General features: G+C 36.3%; 1 protein-coding gene across 6 annotated transcripts in view; it reads left to right on the top strand.

Moving 5' to 3' along the window:
- The window catches only part of ADGRG2 (adhesion G protein-coupled receptor G2), a 64,082-nt gene that overhangs the window by 25,639 nt on the left and 17,855 nt on the right, over positions 1–20,588 (top strand). For all 6 annotated transcript variants that reach the window (XM_027689084.1, XM_027689083.1, XM_027689081.1 and 3 more), the window contains 14 exons: positions 5,009–5,050; positions 6,254–6,286; positions 7,799–7,831; positions 8,760–8,801; positions 9,982–10,029; positions 11,177–11,244; positions 12,660–12,733; positions 13,735–13,774; positions 13,895–13,929; positions 14,622–14,704; positions 15,357–15,417; positions 15,857–16,548; positions 18,596–18,788; positions 19,126–19,282. In XM_027689084.1, coding sequence (XP_027544885.1) covers positions 5,009–5,050; positions 6,254–6,286; positions 7,799–7,831; positions 8,760–8,801; positions 9,982–10,029; positions 11,177–11,244; positions 12,660–12,733; positions 13,735–13,774; positions 13,895–13,929; positions 14,622–14,704; positions 15,357–15,417; positions 15,857–16,548; positions 18,596–18,788; positions 19,126–19,282 — 1,601 coding nt within the window. The remainder of the gene's footprint in view (positions 1–5,008; positions 5,051–6,253; positions 6,287–7,798; positions 7,832–8,759; positions 8,802–9,981; positions 10,030–11,176; positions 11,245–12,659; positions 12,734–13,734; positions 13,775–13,894; positions 13,930–14,621; positions 14,705–15,356; positions 15,418–15,856; positions 16,549–18,595; positions 18,789–19,125; positions 19,283–20,588) is intronic.

Genomic DNA, 20,588 nt, shown 5'->3' with positions numbered 1-20,588 from the left:
ATGTGCCTCAAAATCTAACTTACATAGAAAATCAAGGCAGGATAACGTCTACTGTGTACAACTAACTAACAACTGTTAGTTGGGGAGGATTTTTATGTGTTATTGTTATTAGTGCCTTGTGTGACAGGATGGCTCATTTTGGCAGAATGTTAATTCATTAAAGGTTTCAAATGTTAAAGGGACCTAATATCTTAATAGAAAATATGGATTTATTTTGAATATGAGAATTGAATGTCATATTTTTGGTGCCTGTTTCTGTAAATAGCTGGACTTTAGAACAGCACCATTTTGAAGTTTTGCTATTTGAGCTTCTCAGGTTCTTTTGTGACAAGTCCTGTGAAATGTATTAATGCCAGGCATTTTCATTTCACTGAATGCAAATGGAGAGTAGTTGCTGCACAGTACTGGTGATTGCTGTAATACATACCAATAACTATTGCCTGTAAGAATGTGTAGAAGAGGATTTGTATAGAATTTAAAAATGCAGTGTGGAATTGACTTTTCAATTGAAATGGTTTTAATTACTTTTTTTTTTCCTAAACCAGGAGGTGATAATAAAAACTGGACTAAAAACTTCCACTTTGGCATTTTTGGTGGGAGTCAGTTCCCCTGCCTGAATCAGGTGAAGTTTTGGTGAAAAAACTTTCAGCACTCAAGGTTTTGCTGTAACTTCTTATTTAGAAAATCTGATTTTTAAGTATTTCCTTGTATTTTTATGTGCACCTGTAAGTCAAAACTGATCTTATTAGCAACGTACGGTCATGGTTATCTAACAGCCAAGTCCATGTGGAGCTCTAGTTCACTGCAGCTCAGACTCTCTTTCTCCTCCTAAGAAAGCCACGTAGTTGTTGTCTCAGCTTGCTCAAAGGATGCTTTCTGTAGAAGTTTGAAAGAGATCAAGAAGTGTTAGGTAAAACAGGTTTAGTCAGCAGCAACACTGTTCCCCTGAGACAGGGGGACAAAAACAGCTGCCAGTAATTTACTTCTTGCATGAAGTGTTATCGGCAGCCAGGTTCCAGCTGCTTCTCACTTCTCCGCCCTGGAAAAACTGAACTGCTTCTGGCGGAGCCGGTTGCCTGAAGACAGGTGAATCAGAAAGGGTGTTGGCCTTTCCAAAAGATTTAAGGAAGAGTGTACTGCTCATAAGTTAGATTGGAGGTAGGGAGAAGAAAAGGATTTTTTTCATTCTTCCAGTTGGAGGTAGAACACTGGACCCCCTTTGTGCCTTAAGGGATTTTTCTGTATGTTGTGTCTGAGTTTCTGAACAAATAGCATGTTATGAGTGATAGTGTGCCTTTGGTGCAGCGTCCAGAACATCTGTCACATCTTGACCATTGTGTTACAAAGCCTCCTTCTGCCTTTCTTTCCCTTTGGCTGAATTGATTTTTCAGTTCTGTGTTGCTTGGTGGAACAGCTTTAGCAGGACATGTAGAGACCATCACATCCTAAAAGAGCCAGTAGCTTGAGAATTAAGAGCTGTCATGCTAAGGAATGCTGTAAGCACAAGGCTGTTTTTTAGATAGGGTCAAATGCTGGTCTCTCTCAGAGCTACATCAGTTTGTGCACCAAGCCTTAAGTACTTTTACTAGTGTGTTTAATCTACCAGACTGAAGATGCTAAAGTTACAGTGGTTCCCATTGTCATACAAAGTCATTGTGGAAAATGAAAGGGAAATGAAGGTTGTCGCAGTTTTTGCAGCTGTGATGTGGAGTTATGGTTGGCTAAACAGGTTTCACACCAGTGGAACAGTTTCCTCTGCCTACACAAAGGGGTTTCTCAAGTCTTGGCTTAGCCTGTAGCTATTTGTGTCGGAACAGTACAAAGTGATATGAAGACAGTAAGGGACTTGCTGTTTCTATTTCTGATGATGTATATTAGTGACAGAAACTGGTGCTTATCTCATGTAATGGAGTTGCCTTTTCCCTCAGAAAAGAAAGTAAACAGTTCTTGTGGGGTTCTGTTCTATGTCCTTTGCATCAAAAGCAAGGAATGATACTGAACTTTTTTGCCTATTTATTTGCTGTTTGAATCCTCAGGAATGTTTTCTATTAGAGAAAATGTAGCAAAGTATTACTAGATTATATGATGTCTTGTTTTGGCACAGAATATATTAGGTATATTGATTTGATGATCCTGAACTAACAATGTTGCAAATAAAAATCCACAGAGCAAATAAATGGATGTTTCATATACGTGTGGATTTTCTTGCTCTTATCAACAGTAAATAACGTAAGGGAAATATATTTTCTGTTGGCTTGTAACTGGCACACCTTGAGTTATTTTACTTCCCTGTTTTCATGTCAACTTTAGACTTATTTTAGATTGAACTTTAATTCTTCTCCAAATAAACCTTATTAATTTTCTTTTCTAGTTCTTAAACACAGCAAAGGAGGAGGGTTAACAAATGTAAGTGATATTTAATAATATATGATAAGGTGATTCTGATGAAAGACTTGGTTAGTGAACTTAATTCTGCACCTTGATCAAGGACAAGTGTCATGAAAAATTTCTATCAACTCTAGGCATGTGAATATTGTGCTGTAAGAGAAGTAATGGTTAGGTTTTTGTCCAGAAAAAAGCACCCCTCAGATTATGTGTGCCATCGTCACTGGCTATATTTGTCAGCTCCGTGATCATGGTTTGTGTTTAGCTTATTTTACTCCCTGTACTGCTAGATCTGTTATTAAAACCATTTGGCATTTTTAGAGTTCACTGTCTTCTTACTAACCTACAGTACTAAATAAGTTAGTGGACAATTTTCTTACCTGCCTCGGGGTACCATTTGTGTTCTCAAAAATTCACAAAGCAAATTGAAGGGATATGGAGGATGTGAAATGCAGTTTGCATACAGCAAGACTATGTCTACACTGAATCCGCAAGGTTATGTGAGAAAGATCTTAAGGTCAGATTCCCTGGGCAAAACTTATTTTTTTGGTGGGCAGAAGAAGCAGCGTGGTGGTGTTTGCTGTCAAATGCTGCGCATTTGGGAGATGGGTTCCTTTTGAGAACTGAATTTCCTCAAGGGCCTTTTTGTTGGAGATAAGGGCTTTTACGCAAGCTGCTAACCACTAGTGAGACAGGACCAGTAACAGGTAAAGGTTTGGAGATGGAATTCACTTTCTGTGGTAGGAAGGTCAATTTGCTCTCCTGTGGAAGGATACTTTCTTCTCTAGCCAGAAATTCACTTCTTCATGTAGAATTGACTCGGTTATTTTTATTCACCCCATTCTACCTTAAAAAAACTATTTACTGTTTAAACAATACACAAAAGTTTTATCTGACTACTGCTTCAGTTCTACATATTATTTAAAGTCAGTATTGTATCTTAAGGGTCTTCCTGTATGGGATGGTGTGTTGCCACATGTTTTTCAAGGCCCAGGGTGATGTTTTGAGTGGTGACATAGGCTGCAGTGTACATTTGTAGCCATGTGCTAGTTTTCTCCACCACAGGAAGCACGTGGCACTTGCCTTGTGGCAGGCTTGCAGCAGTGGTGGGATTTAATTGATCTGCTAGGCCTCATCATTGATAGCCCAGACACCATCTTCTATTCCAGCGAGCTTTTACTCATTTGGCTTACTCGATTACAGCAGATGTTTCACATTCATGAGTAGCTGTGTCAAAGCTTTGATTGTCAGATCTACAATTTATAAAGAGCCCATCTCTATATGGCATCTCTCTCTGGGAGTCCCTAGTGAAGCCTAAAGGAGCTGAGGAAAAAAAACTCCAGAGCAATTTATTAGAGGTGAGATAAGAAAAGGATTTAATCATGCCTCCAAGGCACAGAAGTTTCAAAACGCGCGAGCCCCTCTACCTCAGGTGCTTACAATTTATAATAGTGTTTGTCCAATCCCAGGTTTTTCCACGCTCTGGCTTTTGCCCTGGTCCACCCCCAGCCCACCCCTAGGGAATTGGGGCTGGGGTCTTTTCAAGACCACCTACTTCATCACTTGGTCTTCCTTGGAGCACAAAGGGCACACGGTTACCCAGTTCTTGATTGTACTCTGTGGTTTAGGCCAGAGTACAAGTGTTCTTTTAACACACTAGGCCTATCTTGACAAGAAACTAAACATTTTAATGGAATTCAGGGGTATTGATATGGGGAATTGGGGTAAAAGGGTTGGAGAATGTGTGTAGTGACTATGCTAAGGGTAAGGGAAAGGGTAAAGGAATAAATGCTGCTGTTTCTAAAATCTGCTATATAGCTACTTATAAAACTTATAAAAATTAGAAAAATCAAAAAACTAAAAGGACCTTAAGACATGTTTCCTAGGCCCGTTGAGCTAGAAACAGCTCACCTTTTCATTCCCAGTCCACATCCACCTGAACCACTTCCTTTCTGGCAGCCTGATCTGTCTGCTCATTGTTAAGATGTTCTTTGGTGGTGCAACTCTTAGACACGTGAGTGTCTGCTCAATGTATATGCGCATAATGAGGTAGTACATTCTCAAAGTACACCTCATGTAATTTGTCAAGATGTACGGAACAAAGCAACCCTTCCTTACCCAAATCCGGTGCCTCCTGCTTTCTTTTGTTGCTGTTTAATTTCCCCAATTCTTTTTGTATTAGTAAAATTTCATTTCTTGAATAATTCATCAGCATTCATTTTCCCCATTTTTACGAAAATAACCATGTGAAAGCACAGTTGTCTTTACTTGTTACATTTTGATTGCTGCTATTTTAGTCTGCTTCATCTTCACTCAAGCAAATGTGCTGAACAGGTTTATAAAAACACTGGCAATGGAAGCGTAGTGGGAAAGCTCATGGCCTAATCTGTATTTTTATAAGTATAAAAGTGATAAACTGAGTTAAAAAAAGAGTTCAATTTCCAGCTTCAGAAAGAGTTGACACATATTTCTCAATGGATGCAAAGTAGTTTTGCAAACCAGCTTGAACTGAGGTGAGTAGCACACCTAAAATGGTTGTGTTTGAAAAACGATGTGTATATATATGTGTGTGTACAAATACATATAAAAGCTTCCGCTCCTAAAAGATCTTCTTCCTTTGCAGTTGAAACTACTGCTACGTTGCCTGGCAGAAAACAGCTAACAGGTATATTTGGGTTCTGTGGATTTTTTCCCCATTCTTCTGTTTTAGAAAGTGTGTAGGAAGATTGCTGCTGCTGTTACTTTTTAATTCATGGAGATAGCTATGCATATGCAAATATTTGTAAATCAATTATCCATATAATCCTGGTGGCTTATTAGCCAATTTCATGGTGCAAATGGCAGCAGTAATTTTCCAGAGAAAATACAGTCTGAGCAAGGAATCATGAATGATTAGCATTTCAGAAACTCCTTGTTTACCATTTTTAATAAAAAAAACAATCTGGTTTTCCTCAGGGACTTTTGGTATCTCTGATTTAAGTCTTCTACAGGAAAAGGAAAGGCTTTACACTATAATCAGTGTATTGTAAACAACATTATAGGATGACTTTTGAGCTTTGAGAGATGTTGAAATACCTTAAGTATATAGTCCCTCATATTTGCATCCAGCTGTTCTTTACATTATATTTCTGTGATAAGTGTGACTTGACTTGTCTGTGACACTATCAAAAACCACTCAGTGACTGAAAGGGCTAAGTTTCAACTGGCTGTGTGAATCAGATATCAAATTTCCTAATTTATTTTTGATCAAAACACTGACTGTAACAGTATCAAAAATCTAGTGGCCAGTGTTTGCTATATAAATAGTTGGCTGGTTCCTATCAAGACCAGAGGTTCAAACTTGAAATTAGGGGTTTTTTAATGCTGCGTTTTTGCAGGATAGAAAAGAGAACAGATATGTATGGGATAAATTTGAAGTGGAAAGTCTCACTGTTATTATACAAAGTCTGAGAGGAGTTCATACCTGGCTGCAGCCATCTTCTTGTGTATGCTTGATTCCCATTCCCAGAATTAGCAAGACAGGATAGGCATGTGGCTTTCAGGCTAGTGTGGCATATATCTTGGGTCAATGATCTTTAGTTTCTTAACATTATGCAATGCAAACTGTCCAGTATTTCTTGAAAAGAAATAATTTTACATCAAATTCTATTTTAATTCATAAAAATTGTTAATTTTTTAATAATCAGAGATTGTTACATCTGCCTTTTTGACAACCTGGAAGTGTCATTCTGAAAAAGAAGGTGTTGGCCCTCTTCTGGTGAATGCAGTAAACTTTTGATAACATAAAAGGCTGCTGAGGATGATCATGTGTGTTATAATGGTCTTTCCCCCCCCCTTTTTTTTTTTAAATCTGAAACAAAATCTGTAGATTCAGGAGAATCAGCTGCAACAACCATTTCTGGTAAGAAAATCAGGACTTCACTAATTTCTGCAATGTTTTTTATTTCCTGTTAGATAAATCTTCTGCTTTTATCTGAGGTAATACAGAAAAGTTTTAATGTGAGTTCCAACATTCAGTGTTTTCATTATTTATTTTTTGAAGAGAAAATTAATTGTTTCATTCTATTTTGTAATGAAATAGCTTACCTTGTACCTGAAAGCCAGTTGATTTCTTGGTTAATGTATAGTACATACAGTACTCTGGATAGAAGAAATAATAGACAGAAACACACATTATTTTGTTCTTTTACAGATACAGTCTTTCTTTGGCTGTGGTTCGTCTTTAGCAACTGCAACTAATTCAGTATTTGTTGTAGTACATACCAAGCCAAATAATACAGATGAAAGCAGCACTTAGTTTTCACTGCGATTCCTCATACTTTGGCTGCTTGTTAGTTGCATTAGAAAATTAGTTGTCTGCAGGGTTTTTACTTAAGAACCAAATAGGCTTAGCATTTACACTGCATAGGGAATTGAGGGCACTATTGAAAATGCTCAGAATAGCTAGCCTAGTTGAATTAAATGTATCAGAAAGAAAAGTTACTTTTCTCTTTCATATGGAAATGCTGTAGATTGCTTTTTTTCCTTGATGTGCAACTATCTATGCAGAGGCACCAATTTGTCTTTATTTATTTCTTCTAATGACAGTGATGCTTTTAGTAATGAAGTTTGGATAGTATAAACTTCTTCTGTTGTGAAGCTGCTCTGGCCCATGTAAAAAACTCACTGTCATATTGGAGTGATACAAAGTGGTCCTCGAACCATTTTGTGTTTCTGTGCTGACACTTAAAATATGCTCACTAAGCACATCCTTCTGTAGATTTTCTTCTATTGTCTTAATTTAATTTTCTTTTTTTTCCCCTTTCTTTTGATGTAGCTGAAAAAAACTTTGCATCATTATTTTATTTATGTATGGTAACTGACAAAAATAGTGTTATTGGAGAGACAATTTGCCAAAACCAATGTGTCATCTCTGCTTATGAATGTTGTGAGTTCATGCAGGAAAAGGCCCTTGAAATTAAGCAGTTGTTGCAATTGGATATGCAAAATTCATCTGCATCTTCTAAAGGAATAAAATCAATAAAAGGAACTTTTCGATTATCAACTGTTTTCTGTTCAGATACTCAGGTTTTTAAAATAATGTGATCATTATTTCAATTATAGTATTGAAATAATGTGAACATTCTTAACAAGCTTTGGTTTGTTCTTAAAATGGAAATTAGATAAATAATATTCAGTTTGTGTTCAACATTATGTATGCTTGATCTTTTTTTCTCAAAAATTCATAGACCTAAAATACTTTATTAATACAGTTTTTACTTCTTTATCTTTTTTTCCCCCAGAATCCTCTATTGTTACTTTTCTCACCTATCCTGATGTTATTAATGTTTCTTGTATTTAGATTTTGTTAGATTTAGAATTTTTGGCTTTTTACATTTTTATTGATTTTACTGTTTTACATTTTTCTATTCAGATATGTCTTCAGAGGAGACTACACAAAGTGCAGGTGAGAATTTGCATGAAGAGAGTAAGGTTTCAAGGGAGATGTTTGTTGCATTCATGTTTTGGGGTTTGTTTTTTTTTTTTTTTTAATAACTGGGATTTGTTTAGTCCGAATTATTTTCTTACATGATCTTTAAATTTGTCTTTATCTGCAATCTGTATTTTAAGTCCACATGGGTAGGGCTCTGAGGTGCATTTAACTGACACTGAACTGTTGACCTTTCTTTTTTGTTCAAGATGGCTTCCCAAAGCCCAAATTAGACATATTTATTTTTTAGCAAGTGTATAGTTTTTTTGTATATCTACAGATAGTGTGTTTTCTATGCTTTCTGACACTATTTAAAGTATTTTTCAGAAGTAAAATGTACACTTCATTCCTTAAGGGCACTTATATATGTTCTTGCAATGAGTTGCCAAATAGGATCAGTAAAGACTCAGTCAGAAGAACTTGCTACCCCTTTCTTTCCTGATTTTTGCATTTGAAAACAAGGAGTAGGTTCATCCCGTGTCAATACAGGTTCCTCCATGCCTGTGATGTGAGCTAGAGATCCTGCTACTCTTCATTGCTGATGGAAAGACACATTTTCAGAACATCATTCAATTTAGGCTGAAGAGCCCATGTAAAATGGGATAAGTGAGAATCACACTGTAAAAACACTGCTTTCTCCTCTGAATAATAGAGAGTCTGGAGTCACTTTTTTTATGGGGACATAAACAAGTGATTGGATGGATCTTACTCTGCTGCTTTTGTATTTCTCATGCTGCAAGTAACTTAATCCCCTTATAAATCATCATATATTTACACTTCTCCTAGGAAGACGGAGTCCAAAGTAAAAATAAGAAAGCTTATTTTTGTGACATGTATTTCATAGGCTTCTGCAGTTAAAATGTGAAAACTTTAAACTTTTTTCTTTTCTTTTTTTTTTTAACAGAAACTCTTCGAATTACTGATTATTACTCCACCACAACACCAGGTAGGATTCATGTATCACCACTGCTCTTCTTTTGTGCTTCTCAAAATTTCAGTTTGCATTGAGTTCAGGAAGTCTGCTCCCAAATATTTTTAATAGGATCTTTTTTCTTGGTATTGTGGTGTGTCATATTATCAGTCTGCCTTACTTCACTTCTCCAGTCTGGCAGAAGGACTAATTCTAGAATGCTTGTCTAGATGACTGCATATAGAAGAATTTGGTTATTTTGTAAGTCAAATCAGCAGGTTACCACAAAGATGTAAGAACCACAATCTCGGGGACCACGTTTGCTTAAAAAAAAATCCTCATGCTTTTTAGTAGACAGAAGCAAACTGAATAAAGTCATGATGTTTGACCTCAGGGCAAGAAAAGTAGGACCAGGAGTAGACTGAATTTAATTTTTTAATTATCCATATAGGAGCTGGGTAGACCCACTAGAATGTATTTACCCTGAATTAGTGCAAGTGGAAGAGGAACTGGCTTGGAGCTGATACAAGTTTTGTAACTATTTCATTGCCAACTGCCAACACAAGGAACAGTAAATTTCTTGTCCTTTATTTTGATATTATACAACAGAGTCATCTGTTTACAGTACCCTTGATTTAGGATCAGTGTTATTTCTTAGCAGCGTAGGTAGTATTAAAAATATGGAAAGTATTGAGCGGCCAAAAAGTTGCTGTAACTAAACAAAGACACATTCTACTGGATGAGAGCATACATGTTTGTTGTCATCATAGTTGAATTCTATCAGGTTGTAGCTCCATGCTATCATAAGTAGCCATAGTAGGATCCTCACAATCAGATAATGTGCTGCCTAGTGATTGAATTCTCTGATATTTGAAGAGCTTATTAATACATTGATTTCTGTTTCTATTTGGATTTAATAAAGAAAAAAAAGAAAAAAAATGAGACCACTTGCATGTAAGTCTTTTGTGGAAACTGTTACAGAAAATTATTCAAAATTAATTAGTCAAAGCCAGCATGTTTCTGAATACCAAGTCTTGAAAAATGTCTTGGTAAGTGCTCTAAAGGAATGAAACCTAGTATGTCAAATATTTCTAAAAGGTAAAGGCATTTACATTTAAAACATTAAATGATTGTAAATGTGTGTGTCAATATTGGATTTATGTTCAACTTTTTTACTCATTAGTTGTTTTTTTTCCCCTCCCCAAAAAAACTACAGCAGGCAAAACTATTGTATGCAACATAACACGTGTCTGTAATTATTCAGGTTAGTGGTTTTCTTTTTCCTTTTATTCTTACAGAAAATGTGTCCAATTATTTTATATCCTGAATAATGAAGCAACTTTTAGTTCCCATGTAAAAGCCAGGTCTGTAATAAATTTTCTTGTGAATTTAGAGAGATTTTGTATAATTTCTAAAAATACCAAATGTGGGTTTTTTTCTTTTACAGGAACGTGTAATCTATTATTTCTGATTCTTGTTTTCTTATCACACACAATTGCAGATAAGAATTACAAACCTGAGAAAAAAAGAAACTAGTATGCTATGGTAGATGCTAATGTCTGCCACACTGAGTCTAACTGCCAGGAATAGAAGTTGAAATACTGTTTAGGAGAATTATTTTAAGAGCCTACTTTTATTTTAAAAGTGTCATGTGACAGAACAGACAAAGGCAAGTGGAAATGGCAGTCATGTTCCCTTTGTGTGTACTAAAAAAAACAAAGTAAAAGATGAGCAGCTTCTCTGAGACATACTTAAGAAAATGAAGTCACTTCTACCAAGTAGCCATATGCTGAGTGCTTCATAGATTAGAGTATCTGCCCCCCCTTCCTGTAAATTTTCCCTGGTGTTTGACACAGTAAACTCCTACATGATTTGGGTGATGTCATATATGCATTCCTGTTTACTGCTTTTTCTCTATCGTCTGCACTGAATGTGTGGATGCAGGAAGAAAGTGTTGTGGGAGTTCCTCTTTGTCTCCAAAACTGGCCTATGAGCTCTCAAGGACTGTTGAGTGATGGTTTGAATTATAGTATCCTGAAAGTTCTTTAATTCCCAAGGGAGTGATTTTTAAAGTATTACTTTGCCTTTATCCACACTTTTTATTCTCACTGTGGGAGTTGGAATTGCATTAATAGTAATGTACAGTGCAGTTTTTCTGTTTTGGGGAAAAGAATTGCTAGAAGGAATTTAGGGACAGCCAGCAAAATTAAATATACAGAAAATAAATAGCTATTGAACTAGTTAATTTGTTGAAATAGTAAGTGAAGAGATGGAAGAACAGCTGCAAAAATATGGAAGCTAGTTCTTATTTCCCTTGTATCCTAACACAAGACAGTACATTTTTAAATTCTCAAGTTTACATCATGTGTTTTAGTGTTGATTTTCTTAACTCTTTTTGCTTTTGGTTTTAGTGTTTTATGTGGGCAAGGTAAAACTTAAAGCAAGTGAAGAAAGTAATACGTCACTAAGTGTAGAAATTGTAAGTATTCTTTCTTTTAAAACTTTATTGTACAGAAGGTTGAAATTAAATTCGTTGTCTACACTTAAGATACTCTTACCTTTACATGATTCTTACTGTGTTTGCAGTACAAGGTACTATTTGCAGTGGATGGATCTATTCTCTCTTAAACAGCTGCTTTGCAACTAAATTTTAGAATTCCACCTAAGTAAACTTCCTACAGTAAGGAATTTCCTGTATTCTTTGTATAGCCACTGAAAGAGGGGGAAACCATGGGAAATCTGGAGAGAGGAACTGCCTGATTAAGAATCTACATTTCGGCATACAGGATCTGCCTTTGGAGACTAATTTAGGCACCTGCCTTTCAAAGGCAAGCATCATTAGATGGCAACAGTGTGGGCATAATTAAAATTAGATTGCATCCTGGAAGTAATGCATGTTGAGACTCTCATAAATAGTTTTATGCTTTTTGCATATTTTTGATTATGCTTTTGCATAATCTTTCTATACTTTTTGGCATGTGGTTAATCAGTTATTAATTTCGCAGTAGGCCTATGTGACATGAGTGTGTCCACTTACACAAGACAACAGAGGTTTAAGAAGACAGTATCGTGGAAAGCAAGGACCATATAGATGGAGCACTGAGTTGGAGCAGGGATATACCCCTGGCAAAGGCCACCCCTACACTCTGTTGTGTTTCAGTGGTGATAGTGCCCTGAAACTGTCCTAGGGTATTCACATGAAGCCTACAGCTACTAGAAAAACTGGTGTACATCTCTTGAAACTCTTTTATTTTTAGGATACTATTTCTTAGGTAAAGCCAATAGCATGTGTGTTAGATTATGCTTTTCCTCATGGTGTTTGCTGCTTGCATGAAATGTTAAAATAACTAGTAATGGTGGTAAGCAGAAGAGCATAGGAAGCAGATCTGTAAAGGGTTTTTAGATAAACCTTAGTGTATCCCCAGGCCCTAATGCTATACAATATATATTTAGTTCAGTTCTATCATGTCTTTCACCTCAGTTCATGACTTCTTACTCCCAGCATTCTGCCCTCTGTTACTTATGTCTGTTATGGAGCTTGTCACATTGTTGCACTTATAGTTACAAAGTTCATTCAGTGTCTGGTCTAAGCTGTCTTTGTTGCAAACGAAGCCGAATTCCTCTTTTTCCAATATGAGATATGGTGGAGTCACTATTGTATTGCCCATATCATTTAAAAATCAGATCTTATTTTTTGCTCCATACTAGATCAACAATTCCTTTCATAAGCTGTGACAACAATGGTATGATAAATATTTGTTGCAGTATATTCATGAGGAAACACACTTCCTATATTTGTAATTTCAACCTATTAAAATTTGTGAAATGCACATTTTTCTTTTAAGGCTAAAAGTTACTGGTTGTACTTACCCTTGGAATCTTTCTTTCTAACAGATTAATAACATAACCACCAGCAGTCAAGTTAGTAAATTAATTTCAATTCCAGCATCTGCTCCCCAAGAATTGAGGTAAGTAATTTTGAATAAGGATTGAAATCTTCATTATATTTGAAAAAGACAAAGTGAGATCTACCATGTGTTGAGCAGACTGTTATTCCTGCACTTTAAAAATTTCAGGAGTTGTAAGTTACTGCTCTTTAACATAAAGCTCCTAGTGGTTAGAATAGTCTTAGTTTATGTACCACTAGAGTTCTTTTAAAAAATGGTATACTTACTGATTTCCTTTTAGGTTCTTCTGGTTCCTTGGGGCTCAACAAGGCCTGAAGTCCTTCTTGTTTATATGCTGCTGATCTTAGTAATAGTAGTAGTAGTAATAATAATAACAATAATAATAACAATAATAATAATACCACCTGAGAACATGAGTTGTGGATTGTTGAGAATGCCAGTCTGGCTGCTGCTCTCCATGAATAAATGGTTTCTATAATTTCAGGGTAGGTCTGTCTGGTAGGAAGTTATGAAGAGAACTTTCACAGCTGCATGTTCTCTAATAAATATTCTTGAAGTCATATCTATGTTTTTATTTTGGTGTAGCTTTTTCTTTCACAGTCTTTGTAAGGAGGGGTTTGAATGAATGTATATTTACTACTACTTCCAAAACTTGCCCCGAAAATCAAAAAGATGTAATTGGCCAACAAATCTTGTTTGTAGAATAAATCCATATTTCTTACTCATTCTGTTTCTATGGCTTTGAGCGTAGATTTAGAATTCTGTTCCAAATGCTTGCTTGCCAAAAGGTAACATTAAGATCTATCTTTTTCTCTTTTAAATAACTTTTACAATGGGTTCATGTTAAAATATGATGACAGAGGTTTGTGTAGTCAACTTTTAAAATGTTTAATGCTTTGAAAAGTGATTTTACAGTATTAGAACTGGCATGACTTTAAAAAATCACTGATCAACTGCAAAAATATCTTTTTTCTGTGTAATTTTTTTTTTATTTTAATGTTGTAACTGTTTTTAGAAACATAACTAAAAATCCTCCATAATGGTAACATTTTATTTTAAAGCATTTCAGAGTTCAACAAAACCTTGCAAGCAGTAAGTGAGGTAAGACTACTGATTGTTGTTACTGTTCGAAAAACTTTTTTCCAACTTACTTCTGACAAAGTATCACTCTTGCTTTCTCCTGATAAAACAATTTTTGCCTGTTATCATTTGTCGTTACAGTCCTCTGTTATGGAGTGCAGTGCAGAAAACCAGAGGTTTGTTATTAAATTTTTAAAGATTAAATATTTAAAAGCTCGTATATTGTCTTGTGATACATGCAGCATAACTCTACAACAGAAGAAAAAACAATCTCTCTAGGACTTTAAGCTTAAGAAACAGGCTGAAGAAATATCTGTAGGTTAACAAATTCTGATTTCATTATTCTCCCAGCAATAGTGATTTTTAAAAAACTTTTTAGAGTTTGTAGGGTTTTTTTAACCAAACTGTGTTGCTTTCATTAACCTGCTGCTGAAGCACAGACTTGCGTGCCATATTCTTCTGCATCTCAGTATTAGCTGAGCCTTGTAGCAACTGGGAGCACCAGATTTCCAGAGCTCGTGAATACAATGCAATCTTTATGACTACATTATTATCTTTACAAAAATTATCAACTCTTTAACAGCTAACATTGATTAGGGAGGATCCCATTTTTAAGAATCAACAGTGTCTGTAGAGATAAGGGATAATAAGCTGACACAAACCGATGTGTTACTCTTCTAATTAGCCTGCCATAGTGATTTATTGCATTACAAATATGTCCAAATCTGACAGAGCCTAGGAAAAATGTGCTTTCACCTTTAGCATTTGGGCTAATGTGCTTTCACTTATTATTTGATGTTAGTTGCACGTGTTTTAAAGATGAGGCAACTCTGTTTCTTGAGTCTGAAGCTTTTTCTTCTCATTGTAGTATACACTGCAATTTCATAATGAAGCTGGCAGAGAGAGAGAATATAAGCAGTTTAACAAACAAAGCAAAAATAAGCCAACTTGGTAAGTCATGTTATAAACACAGTCTCATCACAATTTTATGTCTTTACATGTGACTTCCAGGTAGCTAAAAGAAAATATTGTTACTTATTTTTAGATAAAAATATTTTTGTTGTTGAACAGTATAAATACATAAAAATGAAGCTTTCTGATTTTTGGGTGGGTGGGTGATAGAAATAACTTTTTAAAAAATTTGGTATGAAATTACTGGCTACTTTAATAAAGCACATTTTTGAAAGGATTAGGTGTAAAATTAGCTGAGAACATAAATGTGTTGCCAAAATGATGATTAAAAGGTTTATTAAGGTTTGTTAAGTTTGTTAAGTTTTCTTAGTGATATCATGATAGTATGGAGTAGTATGGAGTAGTGGTTCATACCATTTGTCTTTGTTTCAAAAGCTGTATCTTTGCATTTTTGTTTGTTTACAATAACAAAAAGAGAAATCTGAACTTGTCAGGCTTTGAGCAAAAATCTAGGGGTATGGCAATATTACTTTTGTTTTGCAAAAGTAATTTCAGAAAAAAATCAAAATAAATTATGCAGTAAATACTGTTGTTTACATACATAATGCACAGGGTTAAATATTTTACTTAACAATATTAGTAGGTGTTATGCTTCAGGATAAACTAGGTTAATGCTTCTTTGTCACATCAGATCGGTGCTGCTGTTCATCACCAAAGTATTGTTCCTTGACTGCTGAAGAATTACAAATGTAGTAAGTATAAACACAAAATTTGACTTTCTTATTTCCTAAGTTTCCTAATACATTACTACAGTCAACTTCCATGCTGCAGTGTAATAGCCAGGAAGGACTCCTCAAGAAAAAGCTGACAGTCATTTTCCTGTATAGCTCCTTCTCCATTCCTCCCTCTTTCCCTCCTTTCCCTTCTTTTCCTTTTGTGTTCAGCATCAGGTCACCTCCAGAACAGGCAGCAAGGGCAGTAGTAGTATTTATGAACTTGCTAGTTAACAACTACAGCAAAATAGAATGTCAGAACCCTCAAAATGTTAGAGCATGAAACATCCAAGCTGATTGTTTTTTAAATATACCTTATTAGTATGTCCATATAATTCATATATATAACTTATTTTCTTTAAAATAGGAACAATGTTAAAATTAACATGCATTTTTGTGCTTTTTTTTTCTTTTACAGTACTATACAAGTGCCACCTCATTCTATATGGGTTCCTTTCCCTCATTCTCCTTCTCTCTCTAAAAAGACTTCCCCCAAATCTAATACTTTTATTTCCTCCACTATGCTTTCTGCTAAACAAAGCCCCACAATTAGACCACTGATCACACCATTCACAGAAACTCCTTTTTCTGGACCTCTCTCCACATCTCCCACTACAAACCCTCTTGCTGACACTTCTATGTCTTCCACCATTGTTACCACTACACGTTCCTTTTCTGAGTCTGTTGCTCAATCTACCACGCCAACTTTTTCTTCTGTAGCTTCTAATAAATCTGCCACTAGTTCCACACCTGCAACAAAATCTGTCACTAATGCTGCTTTCTCAATTAAACCTAATTCTGCACACCTTAGCAAGCCTTTTACAATACTTTCTCCTTCTGTAGGTTTCACTAAACATTCTGCACTTTCCTCTTCTGAGCTTCCCCACAAACTTCCAATTGTAAATCGCCACTTTGAGACTATCACCAAATCTGTTGCACAAATTCCTCCTGCTATAACTCATCTTATATCTGGTAACAAAAATATTAGTACAGTACCTATTCTTCCCTTTACTCCTTTCACAATGTCTTTGACCCCTACTGTTAGTCCTGTCAACCATTCTGTCTCAGCTTCTCGTCCTCATTCTACTGTTGATGGCCATGGGAGCACAGGTAAATATGACAAGTAAATTATTTTTTTTTTATTTTAATGCCATGTACTGGATTTGCTTTTAAACTTTATTAAACGAGGTTATATATATGTGGGGTGACCTGGCAGTTACTGTGAATACTTTGGATGTGAGTGTTGATCTGCTGGAGTGTAGGAAGGCTGTGCTGAGGGATCTGGACAGGATGGATTGATGGATCAAAGCCGATTTTATGAAGTTCAACAAGGCCACGTGCTGAGTCCTGCACTTGGTTCACAACAACTCCATGCAACACTCCAGACATAGGGAATAGTGTCTGGAACACTGCCCAGCAGAAAAAGACCTGGCAGTGTTGGTCGACAGTGACTCAACATGAGCCAGCGTGTGCCCAGGTGGCCAAGAAGGCCAGTGGCATCCTGGCTTGCGTCAAAAATAGCATGGCAGGCAGGGAAGTGATTTTCCCTCTGTACTCGGCACTGGTGAGGCTGCACCTTGAATCCTGTGTTCAGTTTTGGACCCCTCACTTCAAGAAAGACATTGAGGTGCTTGAGTGTGTCCAGAGAAGGGCAACAAAACTGGTGAAGAGTCTAGAGCACAAGTCTTAAGAGAAGCGGCTGAAGGAGCTGGGGATATTTAACCTGGAGAAGAGGAGACTCAGGGGAGACCTTATTGTTCTCTACAACTACCTGAAAGAGGGTGTAGCCAGATGGGGGTCTGTCACTTCTCCCAGGCAACCAGCAACAGGATGAGAGGACATAGCCTCAAGGTGCACCAGGGGATGTTCAGGTTGGACATCAGGAAGAATTTCTTTGCAGGAAGGGTTGTTAAGCATTGGAATGGACTGCCAAGGGATGTGGGGGAGTCACCATCCCTGGAAATGTTCAAGAAATGAGTGGACGTGGCACTTAGTTGACAGGGTGTGACTGTTGGTAAAATGCTGAACTTGATGATCTTGGAGGTCTTTTCCAACCTGAATGATCCTATGATTCAGTTTCATGTGAAAAACCTGAGACAACTCTCACGAGGTGTACACTTATTTTAAAACACATTCTGATGCCTTTGGCCATGGTGAGTGATACCTCACCCTACAAAGGGGTTTGTAACTGTCATGGATTAGGTACTGTACTAAGTTCCCAACAGCACAAATTTCTTTTTGGCAGAAAAAATTTATGTCAGCGAGCAAGGTAGCTATTTTTTTTAAACTAAGCTAGTGTTTAAAATATTGCAAATTACTGTTGGGTCATCCTTAAAATACTACTGTTGATTAGGAATATTCTTAGTGGCTATGTATTTTCATGTTAAGATGGTACACATCTTTACAAGCTTCTTTTTGAATTTCTGACATCTTGATTTTATTCTACCTTCAGGCATCAAGTGGCTATAAATCCAAAATAATAGGTTATTTAATATCACTAATGGTCTGATGTCCTTGAGGATCTTTGCAATCAATAAAATGTGGAATTAATATTGGCAATTTGAAACCTTACCTTATGTTTTTATGAGATTTAAATTATTGCTGTCTGCAAAGTATCTGACAGGGAGAAAAAGGGATTCTGTCTCACATAACTCATTGAAAGACCTTACAAGCTGTGATAGGTTTGTTAATCGCAGAATCACAGAATATGCTCAGTTGGAAGGGACCCACAAGGATCATTAAGTCCAACTTCTGACCCTGCACAGGACACCCCAAGAATCACATCACGTGTCTGAGAGTGTTGTCCAAATGTTTCTTGAACTCTGTCAGGCTTGGTGCTGTGATCACTTCCCTGGGGAGCCTGTTCCAGTGCCCAACCACCCTCTGGGTGAAGAACCTTTCTCTAATACCCAACCTAAATGTCCCCTGACATAACTTCAGGCCATTCCTTCTGGTTCTGTCACTGGTCACCACAGAGAAGAAAGAGACCAGTGTCTGCCCCTCCTCTTTCCCTCACAAGGAAGTTGTAGACTGCAATGAGGTCTCCCCTCACTCTCCTCTTCTCCAGGCTGAGAACTTAACTTTTCTGCTTCTCAAAGCTTACTTCATTTGCTGAACATAGTGTTTAACTAAATACACACCTTTTCTTTTGTCACAGGAAAAACACCTACCACAAATACAACTTCTGTATCTACCACCATTAGTATCACCACAGCTGAGCAAATCGTGTCCAAAATAGAAAATGATTTAGCAGCTGGAAAAGTAGAGCCAAAAGATGTAGAAAGGATGGTTAATGAGGTTAGCAGTGTTCTGACTGCTTCTCAGCCGTTACCACCCCGAATTTCTAAAAGGTATGTCACTTTGGCAGTAGATTAAAGATGTGTTGTATTAACTGTCTTGATAAATTAGCTTCAGCAAGTTTCATTTTTTTAATAATCATAATCCAAAAGAATATTTCTTGTTCTTTAATGTACTTACAAAATGGAAGGACTGTCATTCTAAGGTTATCAGCTCTACTATAATGTATTGCCATGGAAAACTGTATTTCTTTTTGTGTTGACTCCATAATAAGTGAGCAGAGTCAGCTGTATTTTACACTGCACTTGGATTGTTGCTCCATAACCACAACTTGCCTGAGAATTTTCTGTGTATGTGCTTGGTAATATTAACTGTACTTTTTCTTAACAGAATTATAAAACTGGTGGACTATATTGGCTTACAATTGAAACTTTCAACATCATCTGCTGCATTTGTCTCCCCTTCCTTGGCTCTGGCAGTTGTCAAAACCAACAGCATGCGCTCCAACCAAATGTCTTTCGCTGTCCAGGACTCAGCTGATCTCCAGGTTAAACACTGATAATTCTAAATATTTACAAATTGTCAAATATTTATTTTTAAGTATTTATGGTTTTATATTTATATGAAAGCGAGTTTGTTCTGTGTTTATGTCACAGTTTCAGGATCTTTTATTTGTGTTCATTTCAGAGAAAAAAATATTTTATTTTTTAAGCCCTCCATAGTTTTTCCTTTCTATTGTGTAAATAGGTGTAGGAGAGCAACCGACTTAGCAGAAATTGGCATAACTAATAAGCTGTTAGAGAGGGTGCAGCCAGAATGGACAGAGTGCTTGGTGGAATAACTTCGCCTCGAAAACCTGGAATCATGAGTCATTCATTCATCCACCATGACAGTCCTGACATTTGTCAAGGAGTGTTGCCAAATGGCTTCATCTGGTAGAAGGAGATTAATTGCAGAGGGTTCCAGGAAAGAACTATTATGTGTGTTGTTTGGATAATGAATGATACTAGGATGTTTGTCATTCATGACTAGTCGGTCTCATCAAGAAAGAAGTGCTTAGAAAGTTTGGATCCACTTTGTCTCATTCAAAACTTCCTTCCTGGTTGAGGAATTAATAATTTGGACAATACCAGCCTTGGAGGCTTAAGCAAGGAGAGATGGAAAGTTTTGCACAAATTCTGACACATCCTGCCTCCTCAGAGATGGAAATAGCTTAATGTAGTGTGAGCCATAATTAGTACTGGAACTTTTCTGTGATACTGAAAGTGGTATAAAATGTTAACATTAGAGTTCTTTTCTATTTCTTAGCAATATGTAGTGCATGAATGTGAGGTGACTAGGAGGTGGTAGTGCTGAAATATAGCAACAGATAGTTGCTAAGTAATGATTTTTTTTTAGATTTCATGGCACTGGCAATGACATACAGAATATTTTCAATAACTATCATCTACTTCAAACTAGAGCAACAGGAATGCTTTTGTAGAATTCATTTAGGATTTCTTTGGTGGCTGTCTAAACCAGTGATCTCTGAAGTGGGGTTTGAGTACCCCAGGGTGTGCACACGACAGTCCATTGCAGTGTGGGAAGAAAATTTTACTTATATGAATAATAAAAAAAATATATTTAAAAATAATGTCTAATCTCATTTTAATTTTTTAAAATATATTTTATAAATTGTGTAATATATTGGTACAGTAGTACATACATATAACTTATAAGTAGTTATATACTGGGGCTCACGCTCAAAAAATTTTAGAGGATGCATTTGGAGTCCACTTCTCTAAACAGAAGAGTTAAATCACACTTTTAGGGCACTGTGGGGAGTTCACACTGTTACTCCTGTTACAACCATT

The sequence above is a fragment of the Neopelma chrysocephalum genome, unplaced genomic scaffold (assembly GCF_003984885.1).
Source record: "Neopelma chrysocephalum unplaced genomic scaffold, ASM398488v2 Primary Assembly neopelma1_76, whole genome shotgun sequence".
NCBI lineage: Eukaryota > Metazoa > Chordata > Aves > Passeriformes > Pipridae > Neopelma > Neopelma chrysocephalum.
This window is presented reverse-complemented; position numbering and strand designations above follow the sequence as displayed.